Source organism: Onychomys torridus, chromosome 8 (assembly GCF_903995425.1).
Source record: "Onychomys torridus chromosome 8, mOncTor1.1, whole genome shotgun sequence".
NCBI lineage: Eukaryota > Metazoa > Chordata > Mammalia > Rodentia > Cricetidae > Onychomys > Onychomys torridus.
This window is the reverse complement of record NC_050450.1, coordinates 95301114-95323847: the sequence shown is the minus strand read 5'-3', so window position 1 is coordinate 95323847 and position 22734 is coordinate 95301114. Positions and strand designations below refer to the sequence as shown.

General features: G+C 45.5%; 1 protein-coding gene across 2 annotated transcripts in view; it reads left to right on the top strand.

The window, feature by feature from the left end:
* The window catches only part of Pitpnc1 (phosphatidylinositol transfer protein cytoplasmic 1), a 257679-nt gene that overhangs the window by 111924 nt on the left and 123021 nt on the right, over window positions 1-22734 (top strand). For both annotated transcript variants that reach the window (XM_036196376.1, XM_036196377.1), the window contains exon 2: window positions 15503-15651. In XM_036196376.1, coding sequence (XP_036052269.1) covers window positions 15503-15651 — 149 coding nt within the window. The remainder of the gene's footprint in view (window positions 1-15502; window positions 15652-22734) is intronic.

Below are 22734 nucleotides of genomic sequence, written 5' to 3'. Positions count from 1 at the left end.
CCTGCTTTCCACTTTTGAGTCTATTAGAAACACAAGGAAACAGAGACTCACTAAGGCTCATGGCTGCCACGAGGTAGCCTGACTTGTCCCCCTGAAGATGAATGGCCAACCAGTATGGCCCCTCCATGCAGGGGAATATTACTCAGCCTTAGGAAGGAAGGGAATTCTGATGCACACTGCTATGGCTCCATGCCACACAATGAAAACAACAACAACAACAATAATAATAATAATAATAATAATAAAGAGGGACAGATGTTGCATGATTCCACTTCTGTGGGTCATCTGGATGGACAAATTCATAGGGACAGGAAATAGAAAAGCTGTGGCCAGGGGTGTGGGAAGTAGGACTTTGTATGCCAGGTGCAAGAATTCTTTTTAGGATAAGCAAAGAGTTCTGGAGATGGGTGTTATTGTTGTTGTTGTTGTTTTACTTTTTGGGGACCCACCACCCACACCTACACCCACAAATAAACACACACGTAAAGGCTTATTCTTTCTTATGAATGCCCGACCTTAGCTTGGCTTGTTTCTAGCCAGCTTTTCTTAAATGATTCCATCTACCTTTTGCCTCTGGGCTTTTACCTTTCTCTATTTCTGTATATCTTTCCTTTCCTTCTTATTCCATGTCTGGCTGTGTGGTTGGGTGGCTTGCCCCCAGCATCCTCCTCTCATTTTCTCGTTCCTTCCCAGATTTCTCTAATTTATTCTCTGTGCCTGCCCGCCCCATTTCTGCCCTATCCTTTCTCCTGCCTTGCTATTGGCCATTCAGTTCTTTATTAGACCAATCATATGTTTTAAACAGGCAAAGTAACATAGCTTCACAGAGTTAAACAAATGCAGCATAAATAAATGTAACACATATTAAAATAATAGTCCACAACAGATGGGTGGTGGGGATGGGTCTGTAACATTCTAGATACAATTAATGACACTAATTGTATATTGAAAATGGTTAGGCAAGCGGTAGCATAGGCCTGTGATTCCAGGAGGATTGCAAGCTGGAGGCTAGCCTGCTCTCTACAGCTAGACCAGGATGATGATGATGATGATGATGATGATGATGATGATGATGATGATGATGATGGCGGCGGTGGTGGTGGTGGTGGTGATGGTGATGGTGATGATGGTGAGTAGGATTTGTATTAGTTATCTTCATTGCCATGACAAAAGACCCATCAAAGCCACTTACAGGAAGAGTTTGTTTGGGCTCAAAGTTCTAGATGACACATTCCATCACAGTGGGACGGTGTTGTGGCAGCAGGAGCGGAAGGTAGTTCATCACATCGCCTTCTCTGGCAGGAAGCAGAGAGAGGAATTTCACTACTCAGTTCATTTCTCATCTTTATGGCATCTATGATGCCAGCCCACAGATGGTGCCACTCACATTTATGATGGTTTTCTCATCTCAACAACTGCAGTCTAGACATACCCTCACAGTCCTCTCTAGAGGTCTGTTTCCTAGGCCTCTCTAGATCCTGTCAGGCTGATGATCAGTATTAACAATCAAATGGTTCCCTACAGACAGCTGTGTACACTTTCTGTCTATGAATGCCCTCATGACTGGAGAAACCAAGTCTTTCCTCCAAAATAGAGTGAGGGAGGCCACTGGAGCCTTCCATGCTTAGCTCTTCAGGTAGAACTTGTCACCCCCTCTTCCACAGTCCCTGTGAAGTGACTTGAAAGACACCACGTGCATCACCACTCGATTCCACGGCCTGCAGATACTGTGGAAATCTTGATTTTTATAGCATGGAGAAGCTCGAATTCATTCTTTCATACTAAGACCTGCCATTCATTGTTTACCTGCACTCAGCAAGTGTTTCCGCTTTGCCTTCAATGTCCCCTCCTGTTCTCCCAAGGTCACCTAGACACAGAGCTAACTGCTGACATTCCCGCAAATAAACGTCCGATTCTAGCCCAACCGCAGCTCCTGTTGACACTATTGGTCATTGAAAGAGAGGATTTCGTAAATCCTCAACTGGGGTCAATAGCTTCATGAGTAGGCTTCTTTTCTTCTAGAAAGACCCCCTTACCCTGGTATCAGATGAATCTCTCTCTTAGGAACAAGCAGCCAAAGTACTAAGATACACATTGACAAAGCAATGACAAGTAGATGGCACAGGCCCTGAGAAGGCCCCATCTTGAGAGTTTCTTTCTAGTCTTGGGGTTGGCTGTGGGGTTTTCTTCCTACACAAGCATCTCATTTGCTTGCTAAAGGTCAGGCCTGTCAGCAGACCTCTTCATTTACTGGAGTTACGATCTGCTTCACATTTGCTGGAAATCACTAGAGAGTTCCAATGATGTGTCAAGAGCCTTCAGCTGGTGGTCTCATGTTGTCTTGCAGGCAGAATCCCCTCAGGAAACACTCATCTTTGTCCAACAAGGAGGCCGGTGTTCATAGATCTGCCTCCATTGTCTGTGGGGTCTAACATGTATGGGACACGTGGTTTGGGTTTTGTTTTTAAAGGATCCTCTGGGGAGATGACTGTATATGTGCTGTGTAGTCATGAGGACCTGAGTTAAGGTTCTCAGACCCTTGTAAAGTTAGACATGGCAGTGTGCGCCTGTAATGCAGCACCGGGGAAGCAGAGGCAGGAGACTCCCAAGAGTGAAAGCCAATCCGCTCCCGGGTCAGTGAGACACTGTCGCAAACAGCAACTTAGAAAGCAGTTGAGGGGGCTGGAGACATGGCTCAGAGGTTAAGAGCACTGGCTGCTCTTCCAGAGGTCCTGAGTTCAATTCCCAGCAACCACATGGTGGCTCACAACATCTGTAATGAGATCTGGCGCCCTCTTCTGGCCTGCAGGGACACATGCAGGCAGAACACTGTATACATAGTAAATAAATAAATCTTTTTTAAAAAAAGCAATTGAGGAAGACACTCAGTGCCAGTCTCTAGTGTGCACTTGCACCACACATGCACACCCATAAAAGAATGATACAGAATGTCCCACAACCCGAGTGTGGAAAAACCTCACATTCTTCTAGAACAACTTCCCTTGCGGTTTTACTTTGCCTTCTAGGAGATTCTGCCTTTGCTCTCTTAATGGTTCTTCCGGGCTCCCACTAATGGCTGACTTTCCAGCTTCTCATTATGAATGCGAGGGGTTGACACACCCGGCACTTCAGCTGACGCTGTGAAATGCTGAGTGTGCGTGACGTCATTTCAGTCTGTCCTGGGAGTCAAAGGAATCTTTGGAATTAGAGAGTACTCCCCTCAAAATGTGCATCAGCTTGGACTGTACAGATATGTGCTTTTTAAAGTTTTTTTAAATGTCTGTGCATAGATATTTCTCCTGCATGCGTGTCAGTATACCACATATGTGCCTGGTGCCCCTGGAGGACAGAAGAGGCCATCAGATCTCCAGAAACTAGAGTTATTAGCCACCATGTGGGTGCAGGAAATTGAACCTGGTTCCTCTGGGAGAGCAGCCGGTGCTCTTAACCACTGAGCCATCTCTCCAGCCTCTTTTTATTTTAAATACATGCCTTTTTGTCCTTCCCTATAAAGTACATCAAAACTCCTGTGCTGGGTGGCATAGGTTGGGCCCCCCAATCGTTGCCTTGCGGTCACTGAATCCTGAGCTTCAGCTGCACAAAGCCAGCCCTGAATTCTTCCCTTCCACCCTCCAGGTCGTGGACTGGGTGAGCACCCCTGTGTAGGGTTGCTTATGAGTTTGTCACAAGGGTGGGTGTTGTTGTTTGCTTTTAAGTTAGATGTTATTAACCCAGCCCCTTTATAATCTTTCCATCAGCCTTTTTCACCCCGGCATGCTAGTGCATGACACACGCACGACGTCAACCGGGCACCTCTGAGGGCTGCTTATAAAAGTCCAGGAGAAAAGATAATGTGATAGTGTGCTGATATCCCGCAATCCGAGCCAAGGGTTGGATTTTCTTTGTGGGATCGGATATTGGTTTTGTGGTTTATTGATCTGGCAGAGTGACATCTGAAGGAACACCCAAGAACTTCACAACACCCCCTCCCTCCCCTTTTTTTAAACTTCCGTGTGTGCCTGGAAAAATCTACACTTAGAATCTCAAAGCCTGGAAGACAAAAGAGTTAGTGAATCATTTCCTCATGCTGGGCAGAACACACCAGGTTTAAAGCACTTTCCCTAAAAAGTGAGAATTGAGCCTGGTCTTGGGAAGAACCCCAGGCTGAGAGGCAGTTGAAGAGGAGGCTGCTGGGTAGGATGTCAAGGTCACAGGGCAGCAAGGGACCCCGCTCCTGCACCTGGCATTAAGGTTAGAGGGACCAGAATGCATCTGTGCCCAACTAATCACTTTCCCATTGGCCAGGGTCACTCTCAACACTGTGGCACAGTCAGCTGCTTGCCACTTGAGAGCATCTGCAGTGTGACCCCCCAGGAAACTCCTGTGAGTGATCTCGAGGTTCGAGACCCAGTGAACAGATGGTTCCTCTGGCAAATCAGGAGCCAGGGTGAAGTAATTGCCTGCTTCTCCTGAGGCTCCCCATACAGGTCCCCACAACAGACACTGCTGCCCCACCCAAGCTGCAACTGAGTTGAGCCAAGTGGAAAAGACACTAATCTGGTCTCTCCTGTTCTGTGGTGTTCCTTCACCCAATTTCTGTAGCCAAATATGTGAAGATGGTAAACTGTGGAGACCCTTGTCCTTTGAAAATGGTTTTGTTGGTTTTGAGACAGGTTTGCATGTGGTGCAGGTTGGCCTCAAATTCACAATGTAGCCAAGGATGTCCTTGAACCTCCTGGTAAAGCCTCCAGCCTTCCCGGTACTGGAGTTACAGATGTACACCACCACACCAGTTATGTTTGTTGCTGGCAATCAAACCAGGTCTTCATGCATGCTTGGCAAGGTCTCTACCAACTGAGCTATATTCCCAGACCAAACACCTTTTCTTTTCTTTTCTTTTTTCCAAACACTTTTTCTTAATCATACTGTATGTATGTATGTATGTATGTATGTATGTATGTATGTATGTATGTATGTATGTATTTAAACTCAGGGCTGCGGAGATGGTTCAGGAGTTAAGAGCACTTGTTGCTCTTTCAGAGGACCTGGGTTTGGTTCCCAGCACCCACACTGGGCAGTTCACAACTGCTTCATAAAACATTGGCCCGAATTTATCTAACTCCAGCTCCAAGGGTCTGATGCCTTCCTTTGGTCTCTATGGGTACTCACACACATGCTTGCACATGCATTCACATGTACACACACACACACACACACACACACACACACACACACACACAAAATACCTGAATAAAAATAAAATAAATCGGGGCTGGAGAGATGGCTCAGTGGTTAAGAGCACTGGCTGATCTTCCAGAGGTCCCAGATTCAATTCCCAGCTCACAATTGTCTGTAACTCCAGTTCCAGGGGATCTGACACCCTTACACAGACATACATGGAGGCAAACCACCAATGCTCATAAAATAAAAATAGATAAATCTTTAAAAAAATAAATTAAATATATATATATTTTGGTTTTTCGAGACACGGTTTCCCTGTATAGCTTTGTGCCTTTCCTGGAACTCACTTGGTAGCCCAGGCTGGCCTTGAACTCACAGAGATCCGCCTGGCTCTGCCTCCCAAGTGCTGGGATTAAAGGTGTGCATCACCACTGCCCAGCAATAAATATTTTAAAATACTTCATGGCCAGAGGGCCACCTTTAAGTATGAACTATACTGACTGTAAAGACATGTTCCCAGGCCTTTTCCAAGAAGTGATAAAAATTATGATTAAAGAGTAACCAGTCCAGGGAAGTGGTTCAGTGGGTAAGAGCAGTTGCTGCCAAGCCTGGTGACCTGAGTCTGGTTCTCTTACATGGTAGAAGGAGAGAACCTATTCCCATAAGTTGTCTCTGGTCTCCACACATCCACCATGGCACATACACAGCCTCCCACCCATCTACACACACACACACACACACACACACACACACACACACACACACACACACGATGTGATTTTAAAAAATTAAACTATACAAACTATACACAACCTGAGTTGCAACCTTTTAACCATTTTCCTTGTCCATGCAGTGGCATGCCCACATTATTGTGTCGGCCAAACTCAAGCTCCGCCTTCATCTTCTGAGGGGTTAGGATAATAGGTGTGTGCACCGTGCCTGGAGCAGATCAGTGTTGGAGTTTGTCTGGTTTGATTTCTGGTCCATGGCAGGTGCCCCGTTCTCTCATGCTTCTCCGAGCACTGATGTAAGGGAGGGAGGGAGGAACAGGTCTGAAGCCAACCGGTTGGTCCTGGTCCCCAGTGGGGCCAAGCAGAACGTGCTGTAGCTGTAGCAGTGTGTATCCAGGCCCGTGGTTTATGAAGCATTTGAATTTGTGATTTTTTTTTTTTCCTCATTTGATTCTTACTGTGCCCTATGAGGGGTTTTATTACTCTCATTTTGACGAGTGCAAAATAGGGCTGAGATACAAACATCCTGTTGGGGTTACAAAGCTAAGTCAGAGGCAGAATGAGGACACTTGCTCCATGCTTTCATCTTGACAACCAGGCACTTTCCATGGGGGAAACAATTATCACCTCTCTGGTGGCCCAGGCAATGCCTGGTCCCCAGGAAGGAAGGGTTTCTCCAGTAGCTTCCTTGGTGACCTGCGCTTCATCAGGCTTGGAACCACGCACACTTTTAGTCAGAGCCTGGTGCCTGACCAGCCACATCACCCCCAAGGCTTGGTATGGTACTGTAGGCTCATTTTAAATCCCAGCTGCTATAATTAGAGTCTACCACTCCCAACAAACAATTTTTTTTTCACTCTGATGTTGTGGGTCTTTATAATCCCATGTGCATTTAACAGTGATGGCAAATTTCAGGTCACATGCTAGAAGGGAGGGAATCCTAGCCAGAGTTCATAAACTTTCTGGTTTAAAAAAAAAAAAAAAAGTATTCACACTAGCCGTGGTAGCACATACCTATATTCTCAGCACAGGAGAATCAAGAATTCAAAGTCATCTTTGGCAATATATAGCTAGCCATATAGTTCATTCTAGGCCTGCCTGGGCTACATGAGATCCTGTCTAAATCCAAACAAAATAGAGACAGATATGATGGTGCATGCCTTTAATCCCAGCACACAGGAGGAGAAGAAGGCAGGTCTCTGTAAGTTTGTAGCCTGCCTGGTCTATATAGTGAATTCCAGACCAGCCAGAGCTACATAGCAAGACCCTGTTTTAAACAAGAATAACAACAACTCTACACATGCACAAAGAAAACAAAATAAGAAAGAAAACAGAAGAAAAACACACACACATACCCAAGGTGTTTCAAATGTTCAATACTCACATGTATATAGCAAGTGGATCCCATACCAGGTAGATAGCCACTAGCCGAGGCTAGACCAGGCTGAACTTGGAAAATAGAGCAAGGGCCTCCCAACTTTGGGAACCATACATACAAGCCTCTTAAAACCACTCCATGTGCCATAAACAAAAAAGAGGCCATAGGATGAGTGAACATGTTTGTGTTTCAATAAAACTTTCTTTGAAAGGAGATGTCAGCACATAATTTCCCAGGGATACAGCAGGGCATTCTACCTGGTGTCTTGGCTGTGCTGTGGAGTTACAGATGACAGCCATGGCCTCTGGCTTTTGAGAGTTGGTGAACATGCACCCTTGTTACACCCCCTCCCTGTGTGTAACGTAAGTGTTGGCATCACTTGGCACAAGGCTAGCAATGTGACTGATTCCTGGGGGCGGTTATCGGGACTGAATCTTTCCGGAGTTCTTCTAGTGGGTTCCATTAAGCCATTGCTCCGTCATGCTTTGTGGTTCACGTACTGAGAAAGGGAGAGGATGGAAGAAAGGGCTCATAAAAGGCATTAAGAGTTATATGAACAATACAAAGAACACAATTATATTAACATGTGCTTTCCCCTCTATTCACATAGCCATATATATATATATACACATGTATATGGTGGAGGGTGAGGATGGGGCAGGGAGGGAAAGAGAGGGGGAGAGCGAGCAGCCACAGCAGGACTCTGGCACACTTCGTGGATGGAAGGCTACATGACTGCATGCTCAGTTGGGTGGACAGCAACTTTTCTGCTTATGTTATGAGGCGTCCATCATCTTGACAGTAAAGGCTAGAGTAGGTTTAAATTCTAATTGCTCCCACGGGGCTCACAGGATCCTGTCTTGTCATCAGTGAATAAGGCCACCTGGAGGTGGTCATGCTTACTGTTCCTGCCTGACCCGTTGTGATTGGACTAGCGGAGAAAGAGAGAGGAGCCAGAAGGACACAGGTACTGGTTGATGGCATCTTCTTGGTTCTTTGGAGTGATGGACTTGGAAAGTGGTCCTTGTGGGCTTCTGAACTTAGCAGGCAGCTTGGAATTCTCTTGACCTAGAACTTGGGGTCTAATGTATCTTTAGGCAAAGGTACAATTGAGAATTCTATTTTTTGTTTGTTTGTTTGTTTTTCAAGACAGGGTTTCTTTGTGTAGCCTTGGTTGTCCTGGAACTTACTTTGTAGACCAGACTAGCCTCGAACTCACAGAGATCCACCTGGTGTGTGCCACCACCTGCTGGCTTTTCATTGGCATTCCATCGATAATTCCTGACCACACTTGGAATTTTTAGCTTTGGAGACTGATTTTAAATTTTATTTATTTGTTTCAAAATATCTTTGTGTATATCTGTGTATGTATGGTGTGTGTGTGCGCCTGTTTGTGTGTGCCAGGCTGCACATAGGGAGGTCAGAATAGAACCTGAGTGTCAGTCCCCACTCTTCCCCTTTATTGAGACAGGCTTTCCTGTTGTTTGCACCTTCACATACCATGCTAACTTCTGGGAAGTCTTTTATCTCTGCCTGTCATCTTCCATGGGGAGCTGACTTCAGGCCCTGGCAAACATTTTGCCCATTGAACCATCCCCCACCCCACTCCCCTTTCAAAGGCCCCGTCTCACTTTGCAGCTCTGGCTGCCTTGAACTGCTTAATCCTCCTGTCTCAGTGTCTTAGTCAGGACTCTATTGCTGCAGTGAAACACCATGACCAAAAGCAAGTTGGGGAGGAGAGCGTTTATTTGCCTTACACTCCTTTATCATTGCTTATCATCAAAGGAAGTCGAGACAGGAACTCAAACAGGGCAGGAACCAGGAGCAGGAGCTGATGCAGAGGCCATGGAGAGGTGTTGCTTACTGGCTTATTCCTCTAAGCTTGCTCATCCTGCTTTCTTATAGAACCCAGGACTGCCAGCCCAGGGATAGCACCACCCACAATGGGCTGGCCCCTCCCCTGTCAATCACTAATTAAGAAAATGCCCTACAGCCGGATCTTATGGAGGCAGTTTCTTAACTGAGGTTCTCTTCTCTCTTAGCTTGTGTCAAGGTGATATTAAACTGTCTAGCTTATTCAGCCTCCCATGTATTTGGATTGTAGCCATGGACCACCAATCCTAGTTGGACCTCTCTCTCTCTCTCTCTCTCTCTCTCTCTCTCTCTCTCTCACACACACACACACACACACACACACACACACACACACACACACACACAATGGCTTGAGGTTGAAGCACATTAAGTAAAACAATGGCATTCAGTCCTACAGTTAGGACACTGTGAGCCAATGACATCTTGGTTTCTCTAGGCGCATTCCACAGCTCTGCCTTGCCCCCTCCTCTGTGGCACCATCACATGTACAGTGCTGGGCTCAAATAGGAAAGATTTGGATCCCTGTGATGTTCCCGACCGTGGAGATAATTATTGGGGGTCACTCTTGAGATGATAGCTCACTCAGAGCCCCAGCCTGTAGCAGGGAGCTGCCTCTAATCCTGATTACTTGTAATGATGATTACCCAAACTCCGGAATTAGAACAATAGATTCTCCAGAGATGGAATCTAATTGCACTACTGTGCCATATGCATACAGGGAAGGCAACTTTGATCTTTCAGTTAGACATCTTCTTAAATAAATGGCAAAGGACTGAGGCATGGTTTCCTGTAAACCCCCTCCCCACCACACACATACACACACTTTAAATCACATTGAGGCCTAGATTTTTTTTTTTAAAGCAATCAACCTATTAAAGACAGGAGCTGGGGAGTTGGCTCAAACAGTGAAGTGTTTGCAGTGGGCCTATGTTTGATCCCCAGAACCAATGCACCAAAGCCAGACTCATCAACATGTGCTTGTAATCTCAGTGCTGGGAAGGGGGACAGAGCTGGCAGATCCCTCTGGCTCACAGGCTAGCAAGCCTAGTCTGTTTGGCAAGCTCTCGGCCAGGGAGAGAGCCTGTCCTAAAAATGGGGATGAACAATACCTAAGGAAAGACACCTGAGGCTCACCTGGCCTCCACATGCACATATACACACATGAATCAAGAAAACACTGACGTTCTTTGGCTTCTCTGGACTTCAGTTTCCTCATCGGCTGGTACCCACCTGGTTGGCTCATTGTGAGTATTAGAAACTAATGGCAAGCATCAGTCCGGGCTGATTGGCGGTCCATAAAGCTATGTGATGCCATTTCTGTGATCAGTTCTCAGCCTTGATGCCATCAGAACCCTGCTGCACATCTCTGGTTTTCAGCTTCCTCATCCAACATTAAATGTGTCTGGAAGTAGTGATCTGGGTATGGTGTCTTCGCTGACTTAGATGTGGGACTTTGCATGAGTGTGGAAAAAAGGGGAGGCCTCCGAAGCATTAAATCCCATAGCCTGGCACTATTTAGTCCCCCAAAGTCCCACTGAGCACCCTCACTATGCTGTACCATAGTGGTTTGGCCTTCAGTGTGCCCCTATGAGTAAGCTTCCCAACTCTTGCCCGGTAGTCAGCATGTCAAAGGTCTGGGTTGACCCCAGAGGTGGCTTTTCTTTTTAAGATTTCTCTTTTATTTATGTGTATATATGAATATATCTGCACAGACAGGCAGGTGCCCATGCAGGCCAGAAGAGTGTGTCAGGTCCCTTGGAGCTGGAGTTTAAGTGTTTGTGAACGGCCAGATGTGAGTGCTGGGAACTGAACCTCTGGGAAATGTTCTTAACTGCTGAGCCATCTTTCCAGCCCCTGGATGTGGTATTCTTACATGGTTCAAGAACTATCTGTCCCCTTCCTACAACTGTTTGCTGCTCATGTCTGAGAGTCAAAAGCAGAACTTGATGATAAAATGGTAACAGACTGCTTCTGGGTGGCCCTCTCTGATGACCATGCCCGCAGATCAGGCTTACTCTTCCTTGGAGGGGAGGAAGGGACAGACATGGAGCCCTTGTCCATCTGAATCTGGGCTTGAGTGTCCTGCTGTCCCCAACACCTGCAGGTTATCCCCCGACCCCCAATCTGACAGTCATCGTGAGCTCAGGCTGGTATCTGCCCTGGGCTGGCCCATGAGGAGCCACTGGAATGATCAATAAAGCCAGGCAGCTGGGTCGGCGCTGGCTGTGGTGAATCAGCTGCCCCTGCCTTGCCGGGATCCATCTCCTTGGAGCAGGAAGTGCTTGAGCTGTGCCCAGTCAGGCTGACTCGCGTCTGGCTAATGGCTTTTCTGTGTCACACATCGACCTTGGCACCCTACGTTTTTTTTTCTCCATGAGTGGGTCAGAGCTCCTAGAGACAGTGTGCTGGTAGATACAGCTCTTCTTATAGGTTTCCCGTGAGAGACCTTGGCAGGACTTTGAATGGCGGTGACGTCAGACCCGGCACTTCTTTTAAAACTTGAGGTAAAACCCACAGGACATGAAATTAACCGTTTAAACATTTTTATAAATGTATATTGACTTTATATAACATGGCATCTTCATGCATGTGTGTAATGCATTTTGATCATAATTATCTCCCATGATCCTCTCTTCCTCCCCTCTCCCCAGTTCCCCTTCTACCTTCATGTCCACGTGCCACCCTACACCCCCAAGCTTTTGGTAGTCCAAGTTTCATTTGGGCTGCATACAGGAGTGTAAGTTAGGGGTTATTTACATTGTAGAAAACATCTCTTCCTTCCCCTAGCAACCACTAACTAACTGTAGATGCTTGGAGGCGGGCATTGTGAGCTGACCTCCACCCCCCAGTGCTACAGATCAGGTCAGGGACTTGGGTGCACTAGGCACGTGATCAAGTTCCACTTTTACCTCCCAAATAATCCCTTTAGAGTGAACAGTCCAGCAGCAGCATCTAGTGTTTTCCTAAGGTGTATGTATCTATCACATCTACCCAGAACGTTTCATTACTTTGGACAGATTGTACTAGGGTGTGTGTGTGTGTGTGTGTGTGTGTGTGTGTGTGTGTGTGTGTGTGTGGTGTGTGTATGGTATGATGTGTATGTGTGTGTGTGTATGTGTGTGTGTGTGATGTGTGTATATGTGTGTGTATGTGGTATGTGTATATATGTGTGTATGGTATGTGTGTGTGTATGTGTTGTGTGTGGTGAAGTCAGAGTGAGGTCAACATCAAGTATCTCCCTCAATCTCTCTAGATTATTATTTTTAAATTTTATTATTATTATTATTATTATTATTATTATTATTATTATTATTATTCGTGTGTGTGCATGTGCCGTGACATGCATGTGGAGGTGGAAGGACAACTTCATGGAGTCAGTTTCCCTTTCTCACTTTCACTGGGTCCTGGGTTGGAACCTGGAAAGCCCAGCCTGTGTGGTGAGCACCTCCACCTGCTGGCCAACGGGCACCAGGGATCCCCCGTTTCCACCTCCCCACTTCGGGGAGTCCAGGTGCTTGCCGCCATGCTCAGCCTTTTCAGGGTTGCTGGGGGTCTACGCTCAGGACTTCATGCTTGTGTGCAAGCACTGTGTGACAGAGCCGCCCCCGGCCCTGTACCGCTTCCTTAGGCATGCCAGACAGAGTGGCCGCACTGGGGAGGTAAACCGAAGCCACTTACTGTCTCCTGAGAAAGCCTGGCGATCAGGACCAAAATCGGAGCATGAGCGAACGTTCTTTTTCGGAAGTTCTGGTGTGGGCGCATCTCCCTGAGCTCCATCTATGGCTTATTGTGGCCACCCACTCCTCACACAATCTTTTGATATCCCTGTTTGTATCTTCTCTAATTTCTCTTTTGTATAAGGACATCAGCCACCCTGGATAAAAGCCTATCCTAATGGCATCTTTTAAAATATGATCCTACCAAGAGATTTCAAGCTTTGAACTCCAGGAGGGGGAAACACTTCAATCCATAATACACATTAAGTGGTTTGAGCATTGACATTTCTTTCCTTTTTGTGGCTGCGTAATATTTCACTATCTGTGCTAATCGAGTTTTTAAACACCAAGTACAAACAGTTGCCGTTGACATCCGAACCTGCCTCAGCTGGTGTAAGGTGGACCATCGATCTCACAGGTATAGCTTCCTCACCCTTGCAGGACGTCCTTGTTAGTTTTGGGGAACCAAAAGTAAAAGCCATACTGGACAGAGGGGAAGCCAGGTCGAGCCTCTGACTTTCTGATTCATTTTTAAAAATGGGATCTCTCTCCTGGCTTCCTCTCTGCTCTCCCTGTTCTTATCTTATGCCTTCCCTCCCCACAAGTTCACAAACACACATTAAAAGCATTTTAAACACGGCTCATTCTGGACAGTACTGTGGCCAGATAGGAAGCATAACCCTTGGAGAAGATCCAGTCAACAGCCTGATTCGTTGTCATGGTTACTGGGCCTGGTCTCTTGAGCTGGCTGCAGACTCTCCGCCTCAGCATGAAGGAGGGACCTTGCAACAAGAGATCTCTCAGCTCTGGAACCAACCACGATGCTGACTCGAACATTTCAATGCCTCTTAAGTTAGCATAGATTCTTCTCTCTTTTGTGTACAGACAGGGGCTCTGCATCCCTGCTAGCCAGGGCCCCTTTAGGAATTTTGGGCCTCATTAGCTTGCCCAAACTTCAGGCCTTGGAGGTGGTGACTTTGTATGCTGGTTCATACTGAGTGTGTAAAGACCACAGCAGAGTCCTGACCCAAGCAAAAATGTCCCTCATACAAAAGTTATACCCCTCTCCTCCTACCCCATTCCCCTCACACAGAGTATGGCATCCAATTCATCCTGCCACATTGGAAATCTACCAGGGAAAAATACCTGCTGGCTTTGGGTTGTTTTTTGTTTGTTTGGTTTGTTTTGGTTTGAGTTGTTATTGTTGCTTCTAATTCTTCTTTTTCTTATTTATTTATTTGTTTGTTTGTTTATGTTTTTTGAGACAGGTTTTCTCTGTGTAGCTTTGTGCCTTTCCTGGATCTCACTCTGTTATTTTTTTTTAACGTACTAATTCTTTTGGTTCTGTGTGGGGTACAAGTGCCACAGCACGTGTGTAGAGGCCGGAGAACAGCTTGCCTGAGTTGGCTCTCTTTCTACCATGTGGATCTCAGAAACCAAACTCAGGGCGTCAGGCTTTGCAGCAGTGCTTTGTCTGCTGCGCTGAGCCGCCACCGCCGCCGCCGCCGCCGCCGCCACCTCACAGGTTCAGAGTTTTGAGAGAGGCAGGAGAGCCAGTTGGACAACTTGGGGATGAAGATAGGAAAGAAAACGCTTCAGTCCTGGATTGCTCCATGATACGATCATAGGCTTGACATGTGGCTTCTGAACTCCGGAAGGCCCCACACTGTTTGTACATTTGGGTGAAAATGATACAGACGTACCAAAGATATTTCTCAGTATGGCACAGGCTTCTGGAACTCAGGTTCCTAGTTGTGGGAGGTGGATATTTGGAGTCTTTTAAGCATCTAGGGGACTTAGCATTAGTGGCTCATGTAGGTGAATGGCTGAGGCACAATTGACAAGAGTTTCAGACCAGTGTGGGCTTGAGAAAGAGAAAGAGAGACAGACAGACAGACAGACTGAAAAACAATAATTCTTGTGTAGCAATAATGAAGCCCTGGGTTGAGTCCCCAGCACTGAATAAAACAGGCTTGGTGGCACTCGCCTGTAATCTTAGGACCTGGGAGTTCTCAGAGGCTGGAGCAGAAGTTTAATGTCACCCCTGGCTACATGGTGAGTTCGAGGCCATCTTGAACTTCATAAGATCTGTCTCAAGTTGGAGTGGGTGTGACAAAACCAGCCTTTCTCAGGATCCTGTCTAGAGAACTGCTCTTCTAGGCAGGAGAAGATGCAGGTGACAGTTAATCCCTGTGCCCAGAAATGCTGCCAATTAGCTAGAAAGCCAGGACAGAAATAACACACCCAGGCTGCCCTTGGCCAAGCCAAACAGAACACCTACTCCCTTTAACCCTGTATGACCAGAATGGAAAGCAGGGCAGACTCTAGTGCCCGGCTTCTGCACTCTCAGCATGGGCCTTCAAGACTGCCAGAGCCCCAGGGAGCACTTGGTATGGCTGCTTATATTATTCACAGGAACACCAGCTTCTGCATTCTGCTCACAGCCAATTCTCTGCCAAGCTCCAAGGACAGTCACCTTAGACCCAAATGATGGCTGGCTTTTCTCAGCAAAAGGTGCAGATGTGACTAGTTGCTGTGTGTCCTGTTGTTGGAGGACAGTGTTGGATCCATCAGAGGCAAGCTGGGGCTGACTCATCTCCGTTTCTCTGTTTGCTTCGCAGTACAAAATCGGACAACTGTATATGATCAGCAAACACAGTCATGAGCAGAGTGACCGGGGAGAAGGGGTGGAGGTCGTGCAGAATGAGCCCTTTGAGGACCCTCACCATGGCAATGGGCAGTTCACTGAGAAGCGAGTATATCTTAACAGGTAAGCCTCTCCCCACTGCCACCATGAGGGAAGATCACTGGAAAACCATTATGCCACCCTGACAGCTGCCAATATTACTGCTTCAAAACCAGAATCATCAGGAGGATGTGAAGCTTTTCTTGATGCTACCTTTGATGATGTAAGAGGAAATCTGATCCATCCCCAGGACAGTGTTAACTAGAGAGAAGACATGGCTGTGGCTTGATCTAGTAGAGGCCTGGACCTGGCAGCCCCTGGGGTCTTGATTATTAGGTTTTCCACCTACTGTCAGATGACTACCCAGGAGTCCCCAGAAAAAAACTAACCAAGTGACCAGAGCGATGCATGGTGGTGTGGCTAAGGTGGCTTCCATTTCCCCAAGAGACTTCACCTTCCCTGTGGCCATTATTTTCCTTTTGGACAAGTTATAAACCACCACTGACCCAGGCTATGTTTTGTGCTTTGCAAAATGTATTTTTAAATATCTTCTGTTTGCTTACTGCCAATGGCATAATTGGTAATTGGGACTTGTCCAGTCTCTCCCCATTCTGTATCCCCATCCAGCTGTTACTTTTCTGTCCAGTGCTTTTTCTGGGTCAGAGTATTTGTAGTGAATGGCTGGCTGCGTGCAATGCAAGTGTGAAGTCCCTGAGTTTGGAGCTTCAGCACCTCATGTGCCTGTCTTCCCGGTGCTGGGGAGGCAAAGTCAGGATTATTCCAGGATCTCACTGGCCAGCCAGTCTAGCCAGATCAGTGTGCTCTAGGTTCAGTGAGAGACTCTGTGTTCAAAAAATAGGTGGAGAGTAGTTGAAAAAGATGTCTCACATTGACTTTTTGCCTTCATGTACACACACAAACACAAAAAACACACAAAGAATATTTGTAGTTAGCTGGGCGGTGGTGGCACACTTGGGAGCCAGAAGCAGGCAGATCTCTGTGAGTTCGAGGCCAGCCTGGGCTACCAAGTGAGTTCCAGGAAAGGCACAAAGCTACACAGAGAAACCCTGTCTCAAAAAACCAAAAAAAAAAAAAAAAAGAAAAAGAAAAAGAAAAGAATATTTGTAATCGTATATGAAATATATTTTATTGAAATTAACTGCTCAGCAAATAAGCCTTGAATTGGCTTTTCCACGGTATATTTACACACACACACACACACACACACACACACACACACACACACACACACACACACGAGCCCACCACTGACGTGTCCTCTGGCTCATTTGTGACTGTGGAGAAACATTTCTGACAACTAGCTGGACCACTCCCCCACCGACTCACTGGCCTCTGTGAATGTTCCCCTATCCTCAGTGCCTTGAATGTGCTCATCATCTTCTGAGTGAGGGCCACATTTAGAGATGTCACTCTCCCAAAGGCTGAACTAGACTTCTGTCACAAGAGACTTCGACTCTCATCAGCAGAGTGCATGGATGTCTTCCTATCCAGTACCTTGACAGTGAAGGCCCTGGGCTTTCAACAGCCTGGGCATACAATACCAGGGAATTCTTGAGTCAGGCTGATGTGCAAATGGGATGGACCCCAATCATCTGGAATCTGTGAGTTCTGTGATTTAGAAGCAGTTCAAGCCCCAGCCAGGTGTTTATCTGCTGAAGTCACTGGGCCCTGGGTATGGCTAGAGACAGATTTCTAGATATTCTGCTCCGGTCCTCTTAGTGTGGAGGGTTTCAAACACACAGGAGCAGGTGCCCCTAAGGAATCACGTCCAAGGAGCAAGAAGTGAAGAACATTCAGGAAAACAGAAACTATGGAAAATTCCATTTTTCAGCTACATTTGCATTTTTGCTTAAGTTATTGCCTGGGGACTGTTCTCTATGCACCCAAATCAAGAAAAGTGTTAGAAACTTTATAACTCTTGCTGAAGCAGAAGAAGTCCCCAGCTGTCTGTCATGTCTGTTTTCTCTATCAAAATATATGATATTTATTTTAAAGGAGAGGGAAATGCGTTATAAATAGAATATGTGCACTTCCAGTAATAGTAACTGGAAAGATTAGTGTTGACCCTCCCCCACTTCCTATGACAAACACAGGATGAAATATAACAATATAAAGCCAAGCTTAAAACAAAGGAAGGGAGGTCCTTAGGCCCTAGAATTAGAAGGGAACCTGAACCATGGGAAAAGGACCAGCAAGCAAAAGCCCTGAGAGCTGGGAGAAATCAGGACCACTGTAGTCCCTGGCATCTGGGTGTAGGGGTATTGTACCCATACAGGGATGGGAAATGTAGCCCCAGGCCTACACAAATGGGGAGCTGGAACTGAGAATCAGGTATATGTACTGGTTCATTGCAATTGAAGGCTGAGAGACTCAAACTGAAGAGATGGCTTGGGGTTAAAAGGACACCATAATTCGCTTCCCAATACCCATGTCAGGTGGTTCATAACCTAGGGTCACCCCTCCTCCTCCTTCCATGGCCATCTGCACCTGCATGCACATATAAACACACATGCTTAAAAATAACAGTTAGGGTTGGGGATTTAGCTCAGTGGTAGAGCACTTGCCTAGCAAGTGCAAGGCCCTGGGTTTGATCCCCAGCTCAAAAAAAAAAAATTAAAGTCTTTTAAAGAAAGAAAGAGCGACTCACAGAGATACTTCCACAGAGGTGAATCTGAAGAAAAAAGAAGGGCCTATAGAAGACATTGGTAAACACGTGGGCAGAACTGACTGAGCACAGAATGCTGTAAAGGCACAAGCAATGACTAGTTGTGGCATATTTGTAGCATCAAAACAATAGATAATAATAGAGGATTGAAGAGCCCTTATTATAACGAAGAAAATACTCCAAGGTGCTAAGGTGATTTAGGGATGCAAGAGAGATGTTGATTATTTTTGTTCAGTTTTTGTTGTTGTTTGTTTTTTGAGACAAGTTTTCTCTGTGTAGCCCTGGCTTTCCTGGAACTCACTCTGTAGACCAGGCTGACCTTGAACTCACAGAGAGCCACCTGCCTCTGCCTCCCAAGTGCTGGGATTAAAGGCATGCACCAACACTGCCTGGCTCTTTATTTTTTGAGGCAAAGTCTTACCATATAGACTTGGCTGGCTTTGAACTCACAGATCCGCCTGCCTCTGCCTCCCGAATGCTGGGATTAAAGACATAGAGATATAAAGGCTGCCACACCCAGCCTTCTTTTCTTTTTTAAGGCAAGTATAAATATTCAAAATGTAAAAGTAACCTCCAGAGGAATGGTAAAGTGTTGAGTAACTTCTAAGGGAACACGTGATCAGTTCATAGGTGTAGGTATAATGAAAGTCTAATTTTGATGGCAAAATAAGCTGAAATGTCCAGTCCCTTCTCCAGTCACCCTTGCTGCTAGGGATGGTACTGTGTGACCTAGTTGTACTCAACAAGGCATCAGATTTTTATCTATAATAAGATGAGACAGATGTTCAAGGCCTCTTTTTTCGGTTCAAGAGGGCAAAGGATCTGCTTTTGAGAAAGGGGAAGGGAGTTCCCGGATCATGTTGTCCTAGTTGGGTGATGCAAGGCCACACTGTTATGAGAGAGGACAGTTACATGGATGATTTCCCTGTCAGTGCTTTGTTGATGGTATTATAATAGAGTGCTCTCCAGGAACAAAAACAAACAACAAGGCGGGGGTGGAGAGAGACTACTGGGAGAGAATGATTGCTGCCCGACTCCTAAGTGTTGCTAATAGGAGTGAACAATAGCAGCACTGGACAGTAATAGTACAAGAGGAGCACCTTAATGATAAGCGTTTGCCTAGCACATGCAAGGCCCTGGGTTCTGTCCCCAGAAGTACCAATAAAAATATTCATACACGTGAGTCTCGGGCATAAACAAAAGTTCGATACAATACATATGCAAGTCAAGTCTCTCAGGAAATAATAATAAACCATCAACCAGATTTATTCCTGAGATCCATTCTATTCACATTACATAAATCTTCCTGTGTACTTTTCTGCAGTAAAGCTGAGAACAGCGTAAGGATTCTTGCCGCCCTGTGGGAAAGGTACTAGTCAGTGAGTGTGATAGACCCAGAAAGGAAGACTGGGGGGTGAGTCTCCATGGTAGTGTGCTTGCCTGCTGCCACGGTTCATTTTGTCAACTTGACATGGTCAGGAATCCCCTGGGAAGGGGGTCTCCAATGAGGGGTTGTCTAGAGTGGGCTGGCCTGCGAATGTGTCTGTCTGTGGGGAACTGTCTTGATTGTGTTAATTGATGTGGAAGACCCAGCTCACTCTGGGAAGTACCATTCCCTAGGCAGGGGACCCTGGATGTTAGAAGAGTGGAGATCCAGAGCTGAGTGCAAGCTTGCATCATTCATTCTCTCTGTTCTTGACTGGGGCATGACTAGCTATTTCAAGTTCCTGCCAACTTGATGTCTCCTGTGATGATGGACTGTTACCTGGAGATGTGAGCACACATGCAATAGAAAGAAAAAAAAACTAAATTATCAGTTATAAACAATCAACTAATGAGAATTAAAGACATTGTACATAGTTATTAAGATCAACATAAGAAATCAATAACGTGACTGTGTGTAAATTCCTATGTAAGAATCAACAGCATCGCTGAGGGTTTAGTTCAGTGGTAGAGCGCTTGTCTAGCAAGCGAAAGGCCCTGGGTTCAATCCTCAGCTCCAAAACAACAACAACAACAACAACAACAACAACAACAACAAAAAAGCAAAGAATCAACAGCATCATAATACTTATCATATCATGCTTTATCCATGTAGGTCATAAAAGGGCAGAATACCTGTAAGGACTTAATGTTAAAAAAAAATCCACTCACAATAGAAAGAAACTTAGAGGTACTTGGTTACAAATCACTTAGTTATAAATCTGTAGGCTTTGCAAATTCAAACCAGGCATGGGTGGTATACACCAATGATCCCAGCACTTTGGGTGACGGCAGGAGAATCAGAAATTCAAGGTCACCATCTACTACATAGCCCATGCTTGTAAGACAAGTCATCTCCCTAGCCCCAAATGCTTGGTTTTAAACAGAGCTATCATGAGACATTACTGAGGATCTACTGCTCTGTGTAACAACCCTATCTGTCCTGGAACTTACTCTGCAGGCCAGGGTGGCCTCACACTCAGAGATCTGACTGCCTCTGTTTCCTGAGTGCTGGGATTAAACATGTGTGCCACCACGCCTGGGCTGAATCTACTACTCAATGTATGATGTTACACTGATTGGATTCTCAATCAGCAATACAACCAAACCTCTAGTTCACTGCATACATGCAAAAATAAATTATAGATCAATGAAATCCCCAAATGTGGAAAAAATGGAGAAAAAATAAACATCTTTTATTATTAGCAGAGTAGGATAGACCTAATAAGACATAAAGACATGTACAGATGATAATGGGTGGGTTTTTTTGTTTGTTTTTTGTTTTTTGTTTTTTGTTTTTGTTTTGGGTTTGGGTTTTCGAGATAGGGTTTCTCTGTAGCTTTGGAGCCTGTCCTGGACTAGCTCTGTAGACCAGACTGGCCTCAAACTCACAGAGATCCACCTGCCTCTGCCTCCTGAGTGCTGGGATTACAGGCGTGTACCACCACTACCCAGCTGATAATGTTTTTACATAGCAGATTCTGGTACTTAAATAAATAAATAGAAGCTCTTTCAATGGAAGATTTTAAAAGATTTATTTCATTTGTGTGTGTGTGTGTGTGTGTGTGTGTGTGTGTGTGTGTGTGTATGCACATGAGTGCAGTTCCCATGGAGTCCAGAAGAGGGCATCAGATTCAGATTCCCAGTGCTAGAATTAAAGGTGGTTGTGAGCTGCTTTAGGCTGGGAATTGGACTTGGGTCCTCTGCAAGAGCACTATGTGTTCTTGGTCTCTGAGCCATCTTTTCAGCCCATTTGGAAGTTGAGAAAAGGGTTGGAAATGCGCCTCGGAGAAGTGGAAGTGGGAGCAGTATATACATGAAAAACACTCACCTCATCGGGAGGCAATAAAACAGATTAAAACAAGAACATCTCTTTTTACACACATCAGAGTGATAAAAATTAAAGTCTGATGAGTCTAGAGATTAACAAGGATGTGAGAAAACAACTCCCTTCCAATGCTGGAGGGAGCTATAAACTGATATCACCTCTTTACAGAGTCATTGGCAGTAATAGGGGAAGTTGAAAATATGTACGTCTTCCATTTACCAATTCTATCTCAGGGTGGAACCCTCACAGAATGACTACAGCATTGTGCCCAAGAGACAGGCACCACGAGATGCATTCCAACACTGACTGCAATGGAAAAAATACTAAAACAACCCAGGTATCTTCACTGGAAATACCTTGTGTTATAGTCACATGATGGAATATTTCCACTGTGGTTTTAGCTTAATGAAACAGATTTACTCTGACAAATTTCATAAAGTGCAATAGGCAAGCCATAGGAAAAAGAACAGGAAAAAAAAAGTCTGGTTAAGTATCTAGATGGTATCCTTATCATAATTTTGAGAAATTCACAGCTAGGAACGATTGGATTATGAGTCTAAAATTCTCAGTGAGAAACTTCAATCAGAAGAACTTATCATTTGGAATGAAGGATCGTCTTCCAAGATTAAATTAGACAGGGACATGTAACAGTTGTATCTTTGGGTGCCCAATTACCATTTATATGAGAATGGAGTGAAGGGCCAGGGAGGTGGCTCAGTAAGTAAAGGTATCAGCAATGCAAGCCTGATGACCCAAGTTAAAAAAAAAAAAAAAAAAAAAAGTGCTCCAGTGATATAGTCCGTTAGCATGTGGTGCTTAATACAGAGAGGAAATGAAAATGCTAGATGCCATGGTGTACATCTGTAATCCCAGAACAGCTCCAGTGAGCGGGAAGCAGAGAAAGGAGAATCACCTGGAATCTCACAGGGCCAGCTTGCCTGGAGTTTGTAAAGCAGCCGCAAAATGTGAGAAGTCCTGCCTTCCTACAGTGGAATGTGAGACCTGATTCCTGTTCATGACAGTGTGCACTCCCACACATGTGTACACATTCACACAGTAAATAAACAAAAAGAATGGGGGAGAAGAGTGTAGCTTTTTAATGGTATATTTGAAAATAAAATAGTGTTTTGAGCTGCTAATTCAATAAGAAGAAATTATGCATATGTATATA